At 40.8% G+C, this 23,254-nt stretch overlaps 1 protein-coding gene across 3 annotated transcripts in view; it reads left to right on the forward strand.

Annotated features, from left to right (window-relative positions):
* LOC130928464 (zinc finger protein 664-like) overlaps positions 1-15,340 on the forward strand; it is a 33,334-nt gene extending 17,994 nt beyond the window's left edge. Inside the window, exons 3-5 of one of the 3 annotated variants that reach the window (XR_009066688.1) lie at positions 857-991; positions 1,078-1,296; positions 8,703-8,823. Coding sequence is in view for 2 of the 3 variants with exons in the window: in XM_057855077.1 (XP_057711060.1) it covers positions 8,703-9,505 (803 nt within the window). In the remaining variant the exon portion in view is untranslated. Of the gene's footprint in view, positions 1-761; positions 804-856; positions 992-1,077; positions 1,297-8,702 lie in introns of those variants that run through there. The other 2 variants (XM_057855077.1, XM_057855078.1) reach the window with 2 other exon arrangements.
* Positions 15,341-23,254: the final 7,914 nt, after the last annotated feature.

A 23,254-nucleotide genomic window follows, 5' to 3' on the forward strand; every position in this document is an offset into this window, starting at 1 on the left:
TCTGAAGAAGAAGCCAGAACTGTAATTTGGTGGCATTCATTCAATCTGTTTTGTCTTTATGCGATAGTGTGTCCAATCCTTGTTGTTTTACGAATTGTCACTGGCTCATTTTGACATCGGCACATCAGCGCGAGTTTAAGGTGCAACACATCTACGTGTAAACTTATGAAACGGAATAACCTGTATCGAGATCGTCTGCAAAACAAGCATGTGCACCATGATTGTATGAAAGACGAGCACATGGCAGAAAACACTCAGGTGGCTTGAAATTCCGTTCTGAGACCCCCATTTCGACCATATTTAAAAAATGTCAACATGCATGTCTCATTCATCATTGGAAACTTTGGGGAAAAAAATTCTGAGTAGGAGGGCATTTTTGACACCCTAAAAGTATTTGAAATCATGTGAGCTAAAAATCAGTTTCTCATTTTAAAAACAAGACACCGTTACTTGTACATATTAAATAATAAACACTTCAAGTCACGTTTTGCAACAGAAAATTTATTACAATTAACAAAGGGGAGATAATTAGGCAATTTTGGAGACGGGGAAGGTTTTTTTTTTAAATAGGGCCACACTTTGTAATTTCATAGTTAGCAGGAGTAAGGACTACCCATCTGTAGTAATCAGGTGGCCCTTCTCGGATGATGCCAACGTCTTCATCTCTGCCGTATGTATTGAGGCTTCTTGAGATAATTCACAGGGAAGCCATTGTCATCATCATGCACTTCATTGTTTCCTCTCACACAACTGATACTCAGAGGCTGACACTGTCTGCGGTCCACGTTCCACCAGACTGACGTTATTCCAAACCGCCGTCCAACATGAATTTGTTGCAGTCTTTGTCATTGTGTAGCCCTGAGGTCACGGAACCGCGGACCTCGGTACGGTTCCGGACCCCCAAGCTGTCTGGACCGGACCTCAAGCTGTCCGGACTAATACATGTTGCAACAACAAAAATCATTTTTGCCTGCAGGTTTGCAGAGCGGAGGTGGGCAACAAACAATAACTTTAGCGGTGATGCGTGTGAGCCAGCCAATGGGAGTGATTGAATTGAATTGAATCTGAATCCAATAGAGCATCCTTGGGATGTGGTGGAACGGGAGATTCGCATCATGGATGTGCAGCTGACAAATCTGCACCAACTGTGTGATGCCATCATGTCAATATGGACCAAACTCTCTGAGGAATGCTTCCAGGACCTTGTTGAATCTATGCCACGACGAATTGAAGCAGTTCTGAAGGCAAAAGGGGGTCCAACCAGTTACTAGCATGGTGTACCTAATAAAGTGGCTGGTGAGTGTATATTGAGAATTATTATTCAGGAGCCAACTCTGTTGGTCTAGTTGGTTGTCTATTGGTTTAGTTGTTTTTGTCTTCTTTTTTCTTTCTTTCCTGCATCTTCATTGTGTAGATTTAAAATCAAAGGACAAGAGTATCCCAAAAAAATAAGACGCTGGACGATGAGATCAGGGGTGGGATTAAATTAGTTTTTCTTCTTCCCACTCCCTGTCGAGCGCAAATAATTTTTCTGAGTGTTATGTAGTCATATGTTTACTTGCGTGCAATTATGTAGCCTTTTATTCTTAGTAAAGGCAGTCATGCATTCACATTCTGGTTAGTTTTAACATATGCCATTTGGTGTCATAAAAGTAAGCAAAGTTATCTTAGTCCTTTGAAGAACACAAAGGTGTAACATGATTCCCCTTAGTCTACTCAACTCTTTGATAATCCAATAAGGGGAAGTCACAGACGACCCACATAACTGTTGACCAATGGTTTGAATTAAAGATACACGATAATATCGGTCACCGATTATTATCGGCCGATAATGGCAATTATGACGTCACACAGATAATAAAAAAATTCAACCGATAATGCAATCCGATAATTATATACTTGATTTAACCGAAGAATTCAGCACGCCGCCTCCTCAACCCCTCCCCTCTCTGAAGCCCCTGAGGGAGGAGGGGTTGAGGAGGCAGAGTTGCACGACAAGAAATAGTTGAATATTATGGCAGCTGTTACTAAAAAAACAACGCTCGCCATCTGCGAAACATGTACCGCAGAAGTTCCACGAGGCCGAAAGAAAGCGTCCTCATTCAAAACCACTAACCCAGCATCCATTTAAAACTGCATCACAAAGATTTTTGGAACGAATACGAGACTGTTGCTAGCGGGAATGCTAAAGCCATTGTAAACACAAGCTAAACTACAGGGCTTGTGACAATACAGAGTTGTGTTGTTTGGGAAAGCAGCCCAAGGCGGGTGGTAAACTCGCATCTAAGGCTAAACACCGGAACGACTGGAGACCGATAGTCTGCAAGTAGCCGTCCTTCGACGGAGCCCGCCGCTTTGGCCGGTCCGGCAGGCCGCCGCCGCCTCGCCATTGGCGGGGCGGGCAGAGCCCGGTTCCCCGGCTTCAGGACCTCCGGCGAACACCCCGGTTTCTCGAGCGTTCCCGTACGGCGTGCGAGCAGAGCCAGGCCCCGAATACGCCGCGGCGAACCGTCTGGTGCAGGCGGCTTATCCAGTATGAGCGTAGCCGCCGCCGAGACACGATTTCTTTTTACCGAAATGACCCGAGAGCCAAAGCACTGGATAAAAAAATAATGCAGTTTATACGACCACCATTCTTCATGAAAAACATGCCAATCACATTGGAAAAGTTATGTCCAGTAAGCAAGCTTATCATTGACGGCACAGTGGTTAGATGATCATTTAAACTTGGAGAAAACGAAGTCAGCCAGCCAATAATGCATTCAGTATGTAAAATGACGAGCGGCCAGATGACTTTGTAACGCTGCCTTTATTTTCGGCTTAACAAAACTCAGGCACAAAACAACACGCACGGAGATGCGAGATCCAACTCCATCCAAATAGTACTGCCGTCTATCAGTTTAGCTGCTGTAAAGCAAATGTTGTGAGTGCCGCAAATGTAAACAAAACGCTGCAGAATGGGTACATGACATCTCGCTCTTTTGAGTTAATTATTTTCACAGTGTGCAACAAAGCATATAACATTAGCAATCACTTTTCAAATTAATTTAACTTATTTGTCTGCTCAATTACAGTCACAGTAGATAATCAAAACTTATTGGCACTTATTAACACTTATCAATTTAAATATGCACATTCCTGTTGTAATAAAATAACAATATTATTCTGTAGCCACATTATTCAAAATCTTTTCTTCTGACAAGTTTTTTTTTTTTTTTTTAGGATTAAGTATAATAATGTATTGCTTAAAATAAGGCTGTTAAGATTATTTTCAGCTAGCTATTTTTCTTCCAAGAAATCTGAGAGAAATACACTTGAAGCGCTGGCAGATAATTTCACTTATTTCCAATAGATTTACACTTAAAACTGAGTAGTTTTAAGGAGGTGTGTTTTGCAGTGTATTAATGTTATATATGTTAGCAATGGCTTACTTTTAAAGGCATTTTTGTGCAACTTAGGTATTTACTCTGTAAGTAATTGTTGCCAAAAGTTTACCATTACACAATGTCAGACAATCTGTCATTATTTAGATGTTGGAATTGAATACTTGTTCATATTTTATGTTGAGCAATAAATTATATTTTTGCACAGTAATATTTTATTTTGTGTATACTTTAAAATTTTACATAAATCTTTTAATAGAATTATCATCTTGACATTATCAGTTATCGGTTGGAATGAGGAGGAAATTATCGGTTATCGTTTGAAAAATGTATTATCGTGCATCACTAGTTTGAATGATTAACGTTAACGCCCACTAGATTGTAAAATGTAAGGTATATAAGGGAGTCGGATTGTGAAATGTGTGTGACTCATTCATTGAAACTTGTGTTTATTGTTCGACCGCACCATGAGACTCTCAGTATTTGTGTGTCGACTACTAAGCGGAGGGAGGGATGGATGGAGGGATGGATGGATGTCATCCCAATAAATCCGTTAACATTATTAATAGGCCCGATAGAAGTTACCTAAATTAATGACTATGTTAGAGGAATATGGCAGGCTATTGGGATATAAAATGAACATACATAAAACACAAGCCCTGACATTTAACTATGATCCTCCACCACAGGTTAAAATAATGTATGACTGAAACTGGGAGGCGGGTTCAATTAAGTACCTGGGTGTTCAGATTCCAAAAGACATGACAAATTTATTCAAACTTAACTATAATCCCTTAAACAGATCTGCAAAGATGGAACCTCATACTCTACTTGAGTCTGAGTTCAAAGATAGAATCAATTAAGATGAACATACTTCCATGACTGCTCTACCTCTTCCAATGTTAAAATACCATTGAAACACTTTTTGGAATGGGAGAGGTTAATTTCGAGATATCTGTGGAAAGGAAAACAGGCTAAAATCAAATTTAAAACAATGCAATTTAGAAAGGTGGAATGGGACTTACAAATTTACAAGATTATTTCTCGGCAGCCCAGCTTAAACCTCTAATTTGTTTATTTTCCCCAACACACAATACATGTTGGAAAGAAATTGAATGTACAAGGTTGAAGGGAACTCCAATGTCTGCTTTGATGGCGGACATTGCATTGTGGTAAGGTTTGAACATTGCTGGTGGCAACAGGAAGTGAGTCAGAAATGCTCCAAAATGAAAAACAAATGACCTAAAATGCCCCCAAATTAAACTCATTAGTTGCCATTGACGGCCATTGACAACTGATCCGTTTGTAGTGGGAGGGATGCCAGCGAATAAACATTCGTTAACCCTTTAACACCTAAGCCTATTTTGGCCGAATTTGCATGCATTTGATGTTGCCTTTATATTTCAAAGAAAAAATTGTTTACAATGGCCAAATTGGCTCCCTTTTTTCAGGACACCTTGAACTTCATGTCTAAACTGTTGTTTTCTTCACTGACCAATTATAATCCACAGTTTAGACCCAAAAAGACAAAAAAATCTCAAAATCTTTTTTCTAAATTTGTAATGTTGAAGTCCCATTGACAACCAAACATGCTCGACCAACTGTTTTGAAGCTTGTTAATATTTATTCAACTTGTTAGGATAAACATTCAATATAAAAAAATAAGATTGAATCGTTTTATGTTTGATAATTCAACACAAACAGCTGGTATGGTCATAGGCGTTTTTGGCCTTTACACATACTATGGTCAAAACAGTCTATATAGTGTGCAAAATAGTGAGAAAAAAAATTATATATATCATCTAACACAAAAAGGGTTTGGAAGATATCTCTTTGTGAGGTTAGGTGTTGTACCCATCACCTTATCAAAAGTATATACGTACATGCAATCAAGCTTCTCGCACACACATCTACATAAAAATTGAAAAGATTATAGTGAAGAAAAAATATATATAACATTGAAAAAAATTATTTTCAAAAATATTGACAAGTAGTTCAATTCAAAATTTCCTGGCAGGCGACCCAATAAAGTTTTTTTTGCGCACTCAATAAAGCTTCTTCTTGAACATGTCACGGAGCTGCGTCACACACAACATCACACAGCCTACTCTTTCGCCGTTTGCGCTCTACTGTCACTTCTACTCGCCGAGACGCCGATTCATCAGAGGAAAACAACGACTCATTTTCTTCCTTGAGTTAATGAAATAATTAATTAGCTCGTGCTAAATGTAGTTTTAGATTCATTCTGCACGTTTCAAAGTCGCTCGCTCAAACCAACCGATGTTGTGCATTTTTCGGCACGACACCGGCCGCTGCTTGCTTCGCATGCCTCCCTTTCAATAGTTGGCGCCTCGCTCGGAAATTTATTAAAAATGATCACATTCGGTTCGTCCTTCCTGACATCACAACGACTCTTGGGATTAGTAGTCTTTTGTGCTGCTTTCGCTTTTGAAAAAGGACAAGAAATGATGGAAATATGGAGATGGATACATGGTCCATGCAGCATTTTAATGCGTATTTATGAGTGCAATAAAACTATAAAACTCAAATGACATTATCTCCGGTTTTTCTTGGCTGATTGACTTCAAATAAAAACTGGTGTGGACATCAACTTCCGCACTTTCAAACGAGACCAACCAGCGGCACGTGGGTGATGTAATTACAGTGTGACGAAGCTTCAAAGATGATATGCGTAAACGCGTTGCTGCCGACACGTTCGGTGTTAAAGGGTTTAAATGGATCCGACGTCTACCAGCGATAAACTCACAGCAGAAGGGTGAGAAGCGCTTGTTTTTAATGTTTATTAGTTGTTTTGTAGAGTGATTTCCCGACCAATGTATCAATAATCGTTGTATCGCCATATCGTGAGATCATCGTTATCGTGAGCTTTGCATCGTCAATCGTATCGTTTAATCAGGTACCAAGAGGTTCCCAACCCTATTCGTTAATTAATTCATTAATTATTTTTAAAAATGAATAACAAAGAAAAAATCTTGTCTTTATTCAAAGCTTTATATAGTGACTGACTACAGCCTCTCGCTTGAATGAGTTGCCACAGATGGGTGTGAAAGAAACTAAACGATAACTGACACATTTGAAGCATTCGATCGTAGAGCTACCAAGCCTTCTCTCGCGAGATAAAAGCTGCAAACCTAACCAAACCCATACCAGCAACTAGCAAAAAGTTGTTTCACCGCCTGCAGCCATCGTGCAGCACAGCTGACACACTGAGTAACAACTGGAAGGGGGTAAGCCATACTTGCAGCTGCGAGGGATTTCTACCTGCATTTTTGGGGTACAAAGAATAGTTAATACCGGAAGAACGGTATGACGGAAAATTTTAGTGATTTTGAAACTGTGTCGTTTTCATACCACGTTCAAACCGGTAACTGGCACATGTTCCTATACCGCAATGTTTTGTAAGCAATGGAGGCGAACAATACAGATGCAAAATTTCTGCGCCTCGTTTTACAAATGGGAGCATTTAATTCAATTCAATTCAATTTTATTTGTATAGCCCTCAATCACAACAGATGCCTCAAAGGGCTTTACAGAGGCAATATGATACACAATTAGAAATGAAGCAACAAAGATGAATAGATACAGTTCATGTCCTGGGAAAAACTCCAGAGTCAAATTGGGAGAAAAATGAGAAACCTCACCAGATCTGGTGACTGTGGAGGCCATTTGAGTACAGTGAACTCATTGTCATGTTGAAGAAACCAGTCTGAGATTATTCCAGCTTTATGACATGGCACATTATCCTGCTGAAAGTAGCCATCAGAAGTTGGGTACATTGTGGTCATAAAGGGATGGACATGGTCAGCGACAATACTCAGGTATAGGCTGTGGCATTCCAACGATGCTCAATTGGTACCAAGGGGCCATAAGAGTGCCAAGAAAATATTCCCCACACCATTACACCACCACCACCAGCCTGAACCGTTGATACAAGGCAGGATGGATCCATGCTTTCATGTTGTTGACGCCAAATTCTGACCCTACCATACCACCGAATGTCGCAGCAGAAATCGAGACTCATCAGACCAGGCAACGTTTTTCCAATCTTCTATTGTCCAATTTCGATGAGCTTGTGCAAATTGTAGCCTCAGTTTCCTGTTCTTAGCTGAAAGGAGTGGCACCCGGCGTGGTCTTCTGCTGCTGTAGCCCATCTGCCTCAAAGTTTGACTTACTGTGCGTTCTTCTGCCTACCTTGGTTGTAACGGGTGGTTATTTGAGTCAGCGTTGCCTTTCTATCGGCTCGAACCAGTCTGGCCATTCTCCTCTGACCTCTGGCATCAACAAGGCATTTCCGCCCACAGAACTGCCGCTCTCTGGATATTTTTCCTTTTTCGGACCATTCTCTGTAAACCCTAGAGATGGCTGTGCCTGAAAATCCCAGTAGATCAGCAGTTTCTGAAATACTCAGACCAGCCCTTCTGGCACCAACAACCATGCCACGTTCAAAGTCACTCAAATCACCAACTGTGTGATGCCATCATGTCAATATGGACCAAACTCTCTGAGGAATGCTTCCAGCACCTTGTTGAATCTAGGCCATGAAAAATTGAGGTAGCTCTGAAGGCAGAAGGGGGTCCAACCTGTTACTAGCATGGTGTACCTAATAAAGTGGCTGGTGATTGTATATAAACCAATTCTCCAAGAACAGCGTCAAAAGTTGTCAGTAAATGTCATTACATTGTGATCAGACCATTATACAACAATTTAAATTTTTGGATAATTTGACAGTGCTTGAAGTGTTTGTCTAGTTTTTCTTTTATAGTATTGATCAGGGTCCTGGTCCGGAATTCCTGCAGCCAATTCTTAACCAATAAAACCGGTTTAGAAAAAAACCTCATCAGTTGCGGTCAAAGTTAGCAAAGTGTTGACGAAGTTCAAACTGCGAAATGAAGTCAGAGGAACCAACGGAATCTTCAAAAATGGATTCTGCACAACGTAGATGGGACGTAGATGAGATTGGATGATTGTTCTTATCACTTCGTTGATCATTCGTGGACAAAATTATGACAACAATTATAACATTGGACGCCAAATTTTCGGTGGCATCTCTATGCGAAACAATGTCTCTTGTGTCCCAAAATGAACTGATGTGTATTTTTTCACTTTTATTTTTGTATTTTTTATTTATTTTTTAATATATTTTTAAACCCTGCAATGCACTGAATCCGCGCTACGTAAACCGCGAAGTCTTGAGGAATCACTGTTCTCATCTTCTCCAAGTTTTGCACAAAGAAAAGACTAGCCGATGAAACAGTGGTGGTCCATAAAATATATCATTGGTTTTCTTGTGTCTTGCAGGTTTCAGAAAATATCTTGGTGCTGAGCCAGAATCTCCTGGTGCAAAAGAGGATGTTGAGCTCCCCCAAATCAAAGAGGAGCAAAAGCCCTGTCAACAAAAGCAACTTCCAATCAAAAAGGACGAGGAGGAGCTGCCATGTGGTAAACAGGAGGAAGAGGAGGATCATATCACCAGGTTGACTGGTGATCCCTTGAAGAGTGAAGATGAAGGTGTGAGTGAGGCCGCAGCCTCCAAGCGGCAGCAGTCACACTCACCCTACATTGATGATGGTCATAAGACATCTCACGGTGACAACAATCTCTGCAAATGCTCTCAGTGTGGGAAAACCTTTGCTAAAAAGTATAATTGTCAGATGCATATGAGGAGCCACACTGGTGAAAAGCCTTTTTCCTGCTCGGTTTGTGGAAAAGATTTTGTTTCAGTGGGAAACCTAAAAAATCATACAAGAATCCACACTGGCGAAAAACCTTTTGCCTGCTCAATTTGTGAGAAAAGATTCAGGTACAACAGTAACTTGATATCCCACGCAAGAACCCACACTGGCGAAAAACCTTTTCCATGCTCAGTTTGTTGTCAAAGATTCGCTCTAAAGCAATCCTTGAAAGAACACACAAGAACCCACACTGGTGAAAAACCTTTTTCCTGCTCAGTTTGTGGTCAAGGATTCTCTCAAAAGCAACGCCTACAAAGTCATGAAAGAACCCACACTGGCGAAAAACCTTTTCTCTGCTCAGTTTGTGGAAAAGGTTTTGTTCAGGCGGGAACCTTAAAACGACACACAAGAACCCACACTGGCGAATAACCTTTTTCCTGCTCAGTTTGTGGTCAAGCATTCTCTTGAAAGCAATGCCTACAAAGTCACAAAAGAACCCACACTGGCAAAAAAAACTTTTTCCTGCTCAGTTTGTGGTCAAGGATTCTCTCATAAACGAAACTTAAAAAGACACACAAGAAACCACACTGGCAAAAACCTTTTTCCTGCTCAGTTTGTGATCTAAGATTCGCTCGGAAGGATCCGATGAAGAGACACGTGTGTGTTGGTGTGAGAAGCAGTGGCCAATGACTCTTTTGCCTGTCGTGCATGCTTGCTTATTCGTGGTACACTTTATTTTTGTGATTGCATTTCTGTTTGGACTTTGCCATTTTCTGTTTTACCTTTTCTGGCCATCAACGTCTTTCCCTTGGCTCTCTTGCCGATTGGCATCATTTATGTCATAATCTCCTGTTCAAACTACACTTTTCACATTTGAAACTGCAGACCCCAAATTTGCAAAAATTAGAAAAAAAACAAACAAACAAAAACTGGCTCACAAATGAGTTTTTTGTGTGGGGGCTAATGTATATATATATATATATATATATATATATTTCTATTACTACTCGTGATTGACCGAGTATGAGGGCCAAATAAAGAAAAATGAAGAAAAAGATAAAAGGACTGACAGTAAAGTCGGATTCTTATGACAAGAATTGTATTTTTTTTTTCATTTTCCTCAGTAATGCGGACTCTGCACCGGTCAGTAGTGGTGAAGAAGGAGCTGAGGCGAAAGGCAAAGCTCTCGATTTACCAGTCGATCTACGTTCCTACCCTCACCTATGGTCACGAGCTTTGGGTCGTGACTGAAAGAACAAGATCCCGGATACAAGCGGCTGAAATGAGTTTCCTCCGCAGGGTGTCCGGGCTCTCCCTTAGAGATAGGGTGATAAGCTCGGTCATCCGGGAGGGACTTGGCGTCGAGCCGCTACTCCTCCGCGTAGAGAGGAGCCAGCTGAGGTGGCTCGGGCATCTGGTTCGGATGCCTCCCGGACGCCTCCCTGGAGAGGTGTTCCGGGCATGTCCCACCGGCGGGAGGCCTCGGGGACGACCCAGGACACGCTGGAGAGGCTATGTCTCTCGGCTGGCCTGGGAACGCCTTGGGATCCCGCTGGAGGAGCTGGTTGAAGTGGCTGGGGAGAGGGAAGTCTGAGCTTCCCTGTTAAAGCTGCTGCCCCCGCGACCCGAACCCGGAACAAGCGGAAGATAATGGATGGATGGAAATGATAATGATTATGATGACAGTTCTATAATAGTACCGAGTGGGGAAAAGTTAGTTGAGGATCTAGACTGTGGAAATGCTAATATTCCATCATCTATCCATAAACGAATGCCTTTTGGATTCATATCATGTCACTTGGTGTAATTACACACATCGCAACACTAAGAAAATGAGAGAAATTTGGGTCAATTTCAAGCTAAAAAGACCTGCCCCCGAGATCCCGGAAATCTGGCACATTGTGGGCGTGACATCAAAACAAGGAAACAACCGGCTCGGTGCTTAAGTACTGAATGGCGGCGATGATGGCGGACAATTTTGTTTCTAATTGCAGCGACGAATCCGACGTAACGAACATTCTTCTAATGGTGACGAGGAGAGTTATGAACCTTTCTTTGGTGTTCTGGGTTATCAATTTGAGCCCAAACGAAAGCCTAATGAAAGGATCATTGAGGGGAGCAATCACACTGATGAAACCCCGACAACAGTTCGTGTGGGAAACACCAAATGGTATGTTTTGCATTTCTTTTTGTGAAGCTGATACACCGTGACCGCAAAATAAAGTAATGTATAGAGTAATTATCATTTAATATGCTATCCTCGGTTTCGCTCTGCCAACCGACACAAATATGAATGGGATTAGAGCAGGGGTCCCCGGTGTGATTTTGGGTCTTTTTTTCACGGACCCGTGTCCCTCTTTTATATTCAGTTGGACTCTCAATGTTATCCAATGGTGCTAAAAAACTTATTTACATCACAAACATACATGTGCAACACGGAAATGCCGTAAATTAACGCTTAACGACACGGCGAAGTCGTTAAGTGAGAGGGCTACGTGCAGTTGTTGTGTGCGCCAAACATGGCAAACGTAAGTTAATATTCCTTTCTTTAAAGAAAGTTTATAGTGTGTACTTAGGAATCGCTGCATTCGCGGTCCTTTTTAACGTTACGCGCATGCCAACTTTGTCAGAACACCGGCAATGTGCGGCAGAAAAATACAGCAAATATAAAATAGCATTTGTTTTTAGCCCCGTCGTGTTAAGTGCAGGGAAAAAATACAACTCACCCGCTGAATCAGTGGGAGGGCTGAGTTTGTTTCGTTGAGACGAGATGGGAGAGTGAGAGAAGCTAGCATCAAGCTAGCGATGTTGGAAATTGTAGCAAAGTTTTCAGCGCGCTCCAAGCGATGTCGGGATATTCCGAAATGACTTTAATCCAGAACTTTGGTAGAGTTGTTGTCTCAAATGTACGTTTTAAATCGCCGTGATTTGCGATCTCTACAAGCTGATATTCCTGTTCCACAGACATGCTCGAATCACTCGATTTATTCACATACGGGTCACGAATTCACTCCTTCGCAGTTTGTGGGTCTTTAGTGATTGGGAAGTAGCATAAATTTTGTTTTCTTTGAGGTTGTAGGCACATCTTCTGGCTCGTCAGGTTCCCGTTTCCCTGTAAAATTGCAAAATTAGCCCTCTTAGCACTGACGAACTTTACTCATTGTCTGCGTAGTCCAGCTCTTTTTCTCGCGTTCGGCAACTCATGGGTACTACATTGCGACAAATGGCTATTTCTAAACCACATAGCATGACAGGTTTGAACCATTTTAGCGATTTTTTTGATAAAACACGAACGCAACTCTCTCGTCGATAAACAACGATGGCACCTGCCTCGACCTTTTGTTTCCTTGTTATGACGTCTCCGCCCCATTCGGCTGTTTCCGGAACACTTTCGGAAATGTTCGTCATTTTCGATCTATTTTCGATAATTGCTCATTAATGTGATTGATTTTTTTGTTAACTTTATCAATATTTGTTATCTTGGCACATAACGGTTCTATTGATGTCTCACACCCCCTTTGTGTTTTCATACCCTTTAAAGGAATATGGGACATATTGAATGGCATTCATAAAAATGGTGCTAAGCAACAGAGCTATCCTCAATACTTGGTGAAAAATGATGTGCAGAAGGATAATATGGATGACCTCGTCAGCAGCTTCAATGATTTCTTTGTAAATGTTGGACCAAATCTGGCAAAAAAAAACAAAAAAACCTTACAGATGCATGTTTATCCAAGGAGTGGAATGAAAACCTCATTGAACGGAATCCCAGTTCGATGTTCCTTCCAGCAGTGGTGGAAAAAGCAGTAATTGATACTGTAAATACATGAAATGTAAAACATCCACTGATTCAAATGACATTGACATGGCAGTTGTGAAAAAGGTCATTGAAGGGATTTTAAAACCACTAGCATATATCTGTAACTTATCATTTTCAACGGGTAAATTTCCAAACAAAATGAAAATAGCTAAAGTAGTGCCATTATACAAGACTGGAGATAAGACACCACTTCACTATTTACAGGCTTGTTTCTCTACTTCCACAATTTTCCAAAATTGTTTAAAAAATTATTCAACAACAGATTAAATAAATTCATACGTAAATATAACTTACTTTTCGACAGTCAGGATGGATTTAGGGCACACAATTCAACATCACCAGCTGTCATTGAATCTTTTGCGATCAGTAATGCTATTGATCACAAATTTCACTCAGTTGGAATATTCTTAGATCTTAAAGCTAGTGATGGCCAAATGAAGCCTCATGAAGCAATGAAGCTTTGCAGCCAATTGGTTTGCACATGTAGCAAAGCTTCATGGTGCTTCACTTACCCTATGGCGCCATCAAGTGGTCTAGAAGCCCAAGAGGTCAACATTGTTAAGAATTCAATGGCTATTTGCTTAAGACAAAGATATGAATGTGCTTGTGTTAGTAATTTAGTATGTGAACAAAATACAACAAGTGCTAAGGGTAATTTGTTATTCATTTTTATTTAGAAATAATAGCTTTCCCACAGTGGCTGGCTTTAAACAGTTTCTTTTTTTTTGGAAAATATTTCACCAGCTTTAGAAAATATTCTTTCACAAGGCACAGATGAAGCTGGGGTGCAGAGAAATGTGAGTGGCAGTTTATATAAATTTGGGTAGGTATTCTTTTGTGCCTCCCAGTACACTAATGGATTGTTCATTCTGTTGATGTTTGGTTCAGATAGGTACACACACACACTCACATTTATATTAAAGTAGTTTTTCTCCCTTACCTTATTGAAAGCAATCAAATCAAAATGTTCCCATACAGGGGAGGATCGCTCTTTTCGCGCCGGTTCCATCGCAAGCAAAGGACAAGGCTCGAAAAAAGATTGCACTGGTTGCACTGTTGCGCACAGATGTAACAAGTACAGGAGCCCGAAATCCACAAAATGTGAGAAAACAGGCGATCGCCATTGCGTTTTGCAACCAATTTATACCGTAGTCTGTCCTGTTTGTGCAATGTGCGCCAAACGTTGGATCACTTCCGAAGCACTCACGAGATTCAGCCCGGCCGCCGGCGAGGCTTCCCACGTCATCATTTCCGGGTTTTGCCGAAATGAAGCGCGCCTCGCTACAAGCTTTGTGGAAACCCCCCTCCCATTACTCGACACAAGCTTCGGAACCTCGGCTCATTTCGTCCCATCACTACTTAAAGCATTTGACACTATTGATCATGACACTTTGATCAATAAACTTGAAGAGTATGGGATCAGGGGGGTGGCACTACACTGGTTGAAGAGGGTAACTATAGACCCCACTCACCAACGTCACACAATGACGTGTCGCTGTATCCAGCCGCCATATTGTCCGTCATTGTTTATCCGTATCCTCAATGGTTTCAATTTGTCATGCAATGTATAGTGCAATTCATGGAGGCCCCGGTGCTTTCAGACGCTGTAAACTCATTGGATGCGTTGCATAAAAGGCGTTATGTGGAAAAGCTTAAGTCTATCCATTCGCTAGATCCATATTTGATGCCTAAATCGATTTTTTTCGACCCGCTGTCTTCGCAGTCTCTGCCTGACATCTGCTACCCTGATATCTACAACTATCTTGTCCACAGAAACTCAGCCTATTCTCAAGAAACTTTGAAAAACTTTAAGAGCAGCACTCTAAGCCAGGGGTCTCCAACCCAGTCCTACAAGGCCCTCTGTGGGTCCTGGTTTTTGTTCCAGCCGATCCAGCAGAGACAGTTGAACCAATGAGGATTCTGCTCAAACAAGCCACACCTGACTGCAATCAACTGATTGCACTTGTAAAATACCAGATTGGGGAAAAAGTGTCGTCATCTTATTTGGTAGGAATGAAATCCTGCACCCACAGTGGGCCTTTGTGGAATAGGTTGGGGACCCCTGCTCTAAGCAACATTACCCCGTGTGACCCTTTACTTCCAATTTTCTAAAATGGCGACAATCAATTTTTAAAAAAAGTTGACTGCGATGGCCGACGCTTCAAGGATAGGTGGATATTGGACTATTTCTTCAATAAAATGCGCAACAACTGTGTCTGCCTCATTTGCAAAGACACAGTCGCTGTTTTTGAGTTTGATGTGACGCGATATTACCAAACAAGACATGCTGAGATGTACATTACAGGGAAGATACGCAGCGAGAAATTATAGCGACTTGAAGCTAGTTTAATTTCACAGTAGCAGTATTTCACAAGAGCCCGAGTGAAATTATGAATAAAAAAAAAATAAAGCAAATGTGACACACAGAAGGGCTTGTTAAAATTTGTTTAAATATATTGTTCTACGTACAGTGGGGAGAACAAGTATTTGATACACTGCCAATGGGTTTTCCCATTGACAGTGTATCAAATACTTGTTCTCCCCACTGTAAATCAGCCAAGGTAGCCTCCCCCATTTTTACCATTGAAAGGTGGAAAAGCGCTATATAACACCATAACACCAAATCTGGCCCCCTTTGCAAAAAGTTTGGACACCCCTGTTTAACTGATGATCCGGAGACGAGGCCAGCTTCTTTCACTTGGAACCAGCTAATTATTATTCAAAACATAATGATGGCGGAAGAAATAAACATCTTCAATTTGAAACTGTATGTTGTCGGCGATTAGCCTCGCAATGATCCTAATTGTGATTGTCAGCCCAAAACCCTCTAAATATACATTAAATGCATTTTACCAGATATAAAATGACAACTACATAATCTGTGGTGATCGTTTGGTGCCCAGTTTTCTCGTCGAATTGCAGCAGTCCATCTCGTTCTCCTCTCCGGGTCTCTCGGAATACGGTAGAACTTCAAGTCTCTCCGTCTATCTTCTCTGTTACTGCAACCAACCGCCACACACGCCTTCACCCTTTTGATTAATGTTAACGAGCAGAAAAACACGCCATAATAGAAGGAATTCACGTAGCGGTAATGCGTAAACACGACGAGCTGACAGACAATATGGCGCGGAGGCGTGGTTGTGACGTCATGTGAATGGGGTCTATTCATCATCATGCTTGGACATTGCTTGTGACGTCCCCCAGGGTTCAGTCTATATAACCAAAGCTTAACTTTTCTGTTTACCAATGTAATTCGTTATGACTTACGGTGGTGCTTTTATTCTATTGTATTTCCTGTTTAGGGTGTTTTGAAGTGTTTGTGGCTTGTACGGGGGTTAAAAGGAGTGAAGGCAAATGTGGGCTTTGATCATTACTAGCAGCCCCTCTGGAAGAGGAAAAGCTCTTACGGTGATCCTAGTGATCGTTTTGTTACGGTAAACGGCTTTATTTTCTTATGGTTCAAGGGAACGGTTTTGCAAGGTTTGAAAATAAAAGACACCAAATCATCAGTCAAGTCTCATCCTTATTCATAGCGGGTCTGCTACATTCAGTGTTAGGTCCAAAACTGTATATATAAATGATATACACAAAGTTTCAAGAATACTAAAATGAGTTTTATTTGCAGAAGAAATAAGGAGCTTTTGCTCTGGGGGGTGAGCTCCTGGGGAGGGTTTCTGATGAAGTTTGTAAACTAAAGACATGGGTTGACACAAACAAATTATCATTATATTTAGGTAAAACCAAAATCATGTTATTTAGCATATACAATAAATATAGTCAGTACAAATACAGATAAGTGCAGGGGCGTTACCGGGGTGGCAGTGCCCACCCACGGACACGCTCTGCCCACCCAAAGAAAACTGGATGTAGTACTAAAGGCAGTCTGGGCACCCCGTATGGTATCCCTGTCATGTCAACTTGTTACTTGCATGTTTTTTTTGGTGTTTTGTTGCCTTCTGCTGGCGCTTGGGTGCAACTGATTTTATGGATTTCTGCGCTCTCTGCTGACGTGATTATATGTTGACGCGAAGTCATACTAATAGACAGTGCTATACAGACCAGATAACGTATACATCCAGTACACAGTGGCAGTATTCACAGTCTCATCACACCGTTTGTGTCTAATACATGCATCGCTTGTTACACTTCTTCTTTGTATATATTCATCAGCATTGCATAGTTATTAGTGATGTGTATTTCATTTTGTTAACATATATGGCAAATGTAGTTATATTGTTTGTTGCTTATGCGCTAATTGGCAACTGCAACTACTCAAACGGACACGTGTGTCTGTGTGTGTGTACTTTGTGTTATTTTTTGACTTGTGCAAGTTATTGACACAATTTTTTATTTTCAGTTTTACAAAAATTAATCAAACGTACTCCTGTCAAGAGAAATGATGACTTCAGTAAAGCCCATTCAACTTTGCCACAACGTCTGATTTCTCTTTGGAGCTTCTTATGTTCGCTATCTGTCAATTTGTGTGCTCACACACATTGAGGACAGATTAACCCAATTCATTAAGTCAGTGCTTCTCAATTATTTTCTGTTACGCCCCCCCAAGGAAGACGTAAATGTTTCGCGCCCCCCCAAACTCTCTGCCGCCACTGTAAATAGTATAATTTGTCTATAAAATTACTATTATAAATACGCATCTGCCTAACATTGTGTCCTTTTTTCCTAATAAAGAAAAAAAGTAACATAGATCAACTTATAATAAAGTATAACTTTATTAACATTGTTTTGTTTGTAACAGAGAAGACTTGACGCGCATCAGTTTGCCTGAATTAAAAAAAAAAGTCCCATCCAAATTAAAAAATACACTCAAGGAACATTTTTTACCATTTGATACAGAAAAATAAAATGTAATAAAATCAGTAAATAATAACAAATTCAAAATGATTAGAAACATTCAATCATGAGGACAATATGCCAAAAAAAATGACCGAAAAAACAAAACTGAATAAAAGAAAGAAAAAAAAATAGTGTCCTTGGACAGAAGGACAGTTTTTATTTTTGTACCTCCTTTGCAATGGTGTGGAGTTATCTTGCAATGAGCATGCTAACAATGCTAATGGGTTTACTGATATTACACTGACAAAACAGGACGATTGTTGGAAATATTCGGCCGTTTTCGCTGAAAAACAATCAAGCGGCTTATCAATGAGACAGGGTCTAATGTCTTCAAGTGGCGTCTTAATTGTTTTGGTTTCTGGCTTTCCGCTATAATTATTTTTAGACACAGTAAACAGTGGTCTTTCCTCATTACCCACTGTATTAAAAGTCAAAGCTAAAAGGCAAACGGCACGAAAAAAACGCATTCTCGGCGGCCGAGGTAGAACCGTAGGTGAGGGCGGTCGTTGTGACGATTCCAAGCCTTAAATGGCACTTTTCGGGCGCCGACGTGAGAACCGGACAAGACAGTGGGTCGCTGCGTGAGTTAGTCCGGTCAGAAAACGGCTTTCGAAAACGGCGGCGGAGCACTGCTCTTCATATCTGTTTGCTGTGTGTGCTGAGTGCTCTTCCTTAGTTCAAAAATACTGCGCGCACTCTGAAAAGGAGAGCGCCACTGCCACCCACTGAGTGGATGTGCAAGTACACTTTATTCCAGTACGGCAAAAAAAAAAAAAAGGAAAAAAAAAAAAACATATTCCCCGAGGTCACATGCGCCCCCCCTGGCATCGCTCTGCGCCCCCCCAGGGGGGCGCGCCCCACTATTTGAGAAGTACTGCATTAAGTACTGATGTGTTTTAACCTTTTGTGTTGTTACCTTCCCATTCATCTTAACAGAAAAAAAAATAAAATAAAATTGAATGTTAGTTTTGTTCCTAGGGGGGGCTACACACATTTACGCATATTTAGATTTTTTTTTTTTTTAAACATTTTATCAAAGTTTTCACCAGTGTTCACCTAGCTGTTGAGTTTGGTGAGTTTTGAAGCATTGTGAGGGGGTCAAAGTAGGGCTCAAAGCATCGGCCAAACAAAGAATGACTGCTAGGGGGCGCTTCATAGTGTATTTGGAATTTGTCTTTACACGGTATCAAAAATTGCAACCGTCTTGACCTGCCTGCCGATTTTGGTGCGTTTTGAAGTCAAGGCATTCTCAGTGGGTCAAACTGAGCTCAAAGAGGCTGTCGGACAAAGAATAACTATAATAATAATAATAAAACCGAGGAACCACAATAGGTTACCTAAAAAAAAAACATTGTAACCTGCAAGTCCATAATGTTCAGTTATGGATGTATTCTAAGTCAAATCAAATCAAATCAACTTTTGTTTAGACCAAATCACAACAACAGTTATCTCAAGGATAAAACATGTTTTAAGGTGCAGTAGCCCTATGCTGGATTTCAACCTACTTGAGCATTGTAGTTTTTTTTTTTTTTTTTTTTTTGCCACCCCAGGGAATACTAATGCCCAACCACACCTGACATCCTGGTAACACCACTGGATAGATGGGGTGAATATTGAAAGGGTTTATGAAAAGTTTCTTGGGGTAGTTATTGATGACAAGGTTAACTGGGAAGCTCATATAAAACATATACAAACTAAATTATCAGGAAGCATATCAGTCCTTAATGAAGCTAAACGCAGTCTTGTCAACAAATGTAAATAATAATATGTGCAATAAAAATCACTATTCATTTTGCAAAAATGAGCCATAAGAGTAGTACATAATGCTGGTTATATCATAATATATTTAAAATCCCGAACAATAAAACTCAGGGACTTGGTTCATTTTCAAACAGTTCAGCTCATGTATAAGGCTATATACACAGGTCACTTCGTGCCAATATACAGAAATTGTTTTTTAACAAAGAAGGTCAATACAGTTTGAGGGAGGAGCTTCACTGACAGCATCAGGGTACAGACTACAATAAAATGTTTATGTGTTTCTGTTTGTGGACTGAGGCTGTGGAATAAGTTGGATGAGCGGCTCAAGTAATGTCCAAGCATGACCCAGTTCAAGAAGTGGAACAGTCACATGGTTTTTACAGGGTATAGTGAGGAAGAAGGGGTTCAAAGACAGGTGGTGTTCACATATCTGGTATTGGCTAGGTCCTGTTTATTGTTGTTCATCTTGCATCATATGTATATAGTTATTAACTTTCTTTGTTGAAATGAGGACTCGTTAAATAGGGCGGACTGATATAATTAAGGAATAGAAAAGGGGGTGTAGGTTTTAATAAGCAAATTCTTCATCCTACTCCTTTTTGGACACAATGAATATAATACATTCTGATAACATTGTTATATTGTCTTAAATATTGTTGCTGTTGTCTCAAGTATTATTATTGGTTTTGTCAGGGTTTTTAAATTATTTTCTCATGTCCAAAATAAAACATTCATTTAAAAAAAAACTGTGTTCGTTAGCTGTCATTGAGTAGCATATGCGATCACTACACGTAAATAACAAAATCACCCCCAACAACAGTGATAGACGTAAGACAAACAGAGGATATAATATATAAGAAAGACAGGGCATACAGTGGTAAATGATAGCTTGTTGAAACAGAAGAATGTCTTTGTCAGTGGCGTAAGGCTACCTCTGGATCAGGTCGGCTCTTTTTCCCGGTCTTTTTTGGCCCTCAACACTCAAGCAATCTTTTTAACTGAACATTTGTATGTTCTTCCACATCTTTGCCAGTGAATTTGGCACCAGGTACATCATTTTTGGACAGAATTGGTAGGTTTAGCTCAGTAAACAACTTTTTTTTTTGTCTTTTTGGGTCCGAAATGTTATAATTGGTTGAAGAAAATAACAGTTTGGACATGAAGGTTATGGTGTCATAAAAAGGAGACTCAATATGGCCATCGCGAACATTTTTTGAGATAGGGTGAGAAGCCCGGTCATCCGGGAGGGGCTTGGTGTCAAGCCGCTACTCCTCCGCGTTGAGATGATCGAGCTGAGGTGGCTCGGGCATCTTGTTCGGATGCCTCCTGGACGCCTCCCTGGAGAGGTGTTCCGGGCATGTCCCACTGGCGGGAGGCCCCGGGAACGACCCAGGACTCGCTGGAAAGACTGTCTCTCGGCTGGCCTGGGAACTCCTTGGGATCCCACCGGACTAACTGGTTGAAGTGGCTGGGGAGAGGCAAGTCTGGGCTTCCCTGTTAAAGCTGCTGCCCCCGCAACCCGACCCAGGAGCAAGCGGAAGATGATGGATGTATGGCACTAATATTTGTGAGCCAATCATAATTTTCCATATTTATGTAATTATAGTATTGATGAATGATTTAGAATTTTTGTAATTTGGGCTCTACTGTTTCAAATATTAGCTGTGAAAAGTGTAGTTTGAAAGAGGGAGAGTATTGTATAAATAATACCACTCAACTTGAGCGTTATATCAGGTCAACCAATACTTTTGGCAATACAGTGGTACCTCTACATACGATCGCTTCGACACACGAACTTTTCGACATCCGACGTAAAATTTGACTCGCCATTTGTTTCTACATCCGACGACATGCTTGAAATACGACGACAATGGCAGCACCGCAGACGAATGCACGGCGGATTTTCTTGTGTGACAAACCAACACAGGTTTCAGAAAAGGTTGGTACAGGTGGTGAAACAAGGAAAAAGTTGACGCTTACCTTCTAAATGAAGATGCAAATGACAGAAAAATATGAGCGTGGGGTGAAATGGCTCAACAATATATCTCCACGGTCCTCCTCCGACCATCGTTCGCCAGTCTTTATAAGTTAAGCTGACAATTCTTATTGTGGTAACATCTCCAGAGAAATCGCCAACTTCGCCACGTTTTTATCATTTATTTCACAACTTATTCAAAACAAAAACACTTTCTGTCTGCCGCAATTGACGGTGTTCTCAAGAAAACATTCAAAGTGAAAGTGAAACTCAAGCTCACCGGTCTGTCTCTGGCACGTCAGCCCCGCGGTGCGTTCAGGGTCAGCAAAAAACGTCCGCCACATTAGAACCCGATTCGTTACATTAATACAGGAATTATTATTATTATTATTCCGATTTTGATTTATAATTTATTTGTTTTGCTATGTGTAATTGCCATTTGTAATAGTACCAGCAGTATTTTTTAAGGATTTAGTGAAGGTTTTTGGGCTGTGGAACGAATTAATGGAATTATAATATATTCCTATGGGAAAATCCTGCTCGACATACGACCATTTCGACTTACAAACAAGGTCCTGGAACGGATTAACTTCGTATGTAGAGGTACCACTGTACTGTGGATCCACATCATACAAGGATTAGACAAAGAACTTTTGAAGGCACCGAAAGTGCCAATCCTCAACAGGATCTGAGGAAGCTCTATAGAATACAATCATACTGTGTGCACAATCTGATGAAGGCAGCATGGATGACAGAAAAAAAAGTCATTGGCTACTGCCCTCACACTAGAGGTTAGATCTTGTGCCCAAATCCGGGTCGAGTCGGGCCCAAAATGTTAAGCATTCACGTTCAGGTGGGGTCGGGCCGCTGCGCCGGACTAATTATAAAATAAATAAATAAATGGGATAAAACCGAGAGCAGGCTCTCTGTTTTGTGCATTTGCTTGTGCACGCACATGAATGCCGTGACACCTGACGCCTGATTTTTCTTCTCCTCCCGCTGTGGTGCTTGTAATTCGTTACGAAAGACACTTTTATTTATGCACACAAAGGCAACACAAATGTGATCCTTTTGAATATTCTCCTCTGTGTGTCTGCAAAACCGCATGTTTTTTTTATATTAAACTTTCCCAGCGTGATTTCGTTGTGTAAATGCTTTTATAATGATCATAAAAATAGAATATTTAAACATTAAGAAAACTTGCGTTTTTTTTCTGCCAACTGAGAATTCGTTACGAAAGACTTATCTATGCACACAAAGCAAAAGAAATGTGATCCTTTTGAATCTTGTGTGTCTGCAAAACCTTATTTTTTTCATATTAAACTTTCCCAGCGTTATTTCGTTGTGTAAATGCTTTTATAACGATCATAAAAATATGTAGACTATTTAAACTTTAAGAAATCTTACGTTTTTTTTGCCAACTCAAAGAAATGAAAATAAATTGCTGCTGCTGTGTTGCTTTTTTTCGCGTCACTTCAACAAATTAAAAAAAAAAAATCTGGTTTTTCGGGCTCGGGCCTGCAAATCTAGTTAATTGATCGGGCTCGGGCCGGGTCAGGCTTCAACACCAGCGGGCCGTGTCGGGTCGGGCTGGATTTTTTAGGCCCGATCTAACCTCTACCTCACACTAACACAAACGTGTCTCTTAATCCGATCCTTGCGATCAAATCCTTGACCCCAAACTGAGCAGGAATAGGTTTATCTCTGGTGTGGGTTCTTGTGTGTCTTTTTAAAGGGTATGAAAACACCAAGGGGTTGTGAGACATCA

This window comes from Corythoichthys intestinalis, chromosome 13, assembly GCF_030265065.1.
Source record: "Corythoichthys intestinalis isolate RoL2023-P3 chromosome 13, ASM3026506v1, whole genome shotgun sequence".
NCBI classification, from domain to species: domain Eukaryota; kingdom Metazoa; phylum Chordata; class Actinopteri; order Syngnathiformes; family Syngnathidae; genus Corythoichthys; species Corythoichthys intestinalis.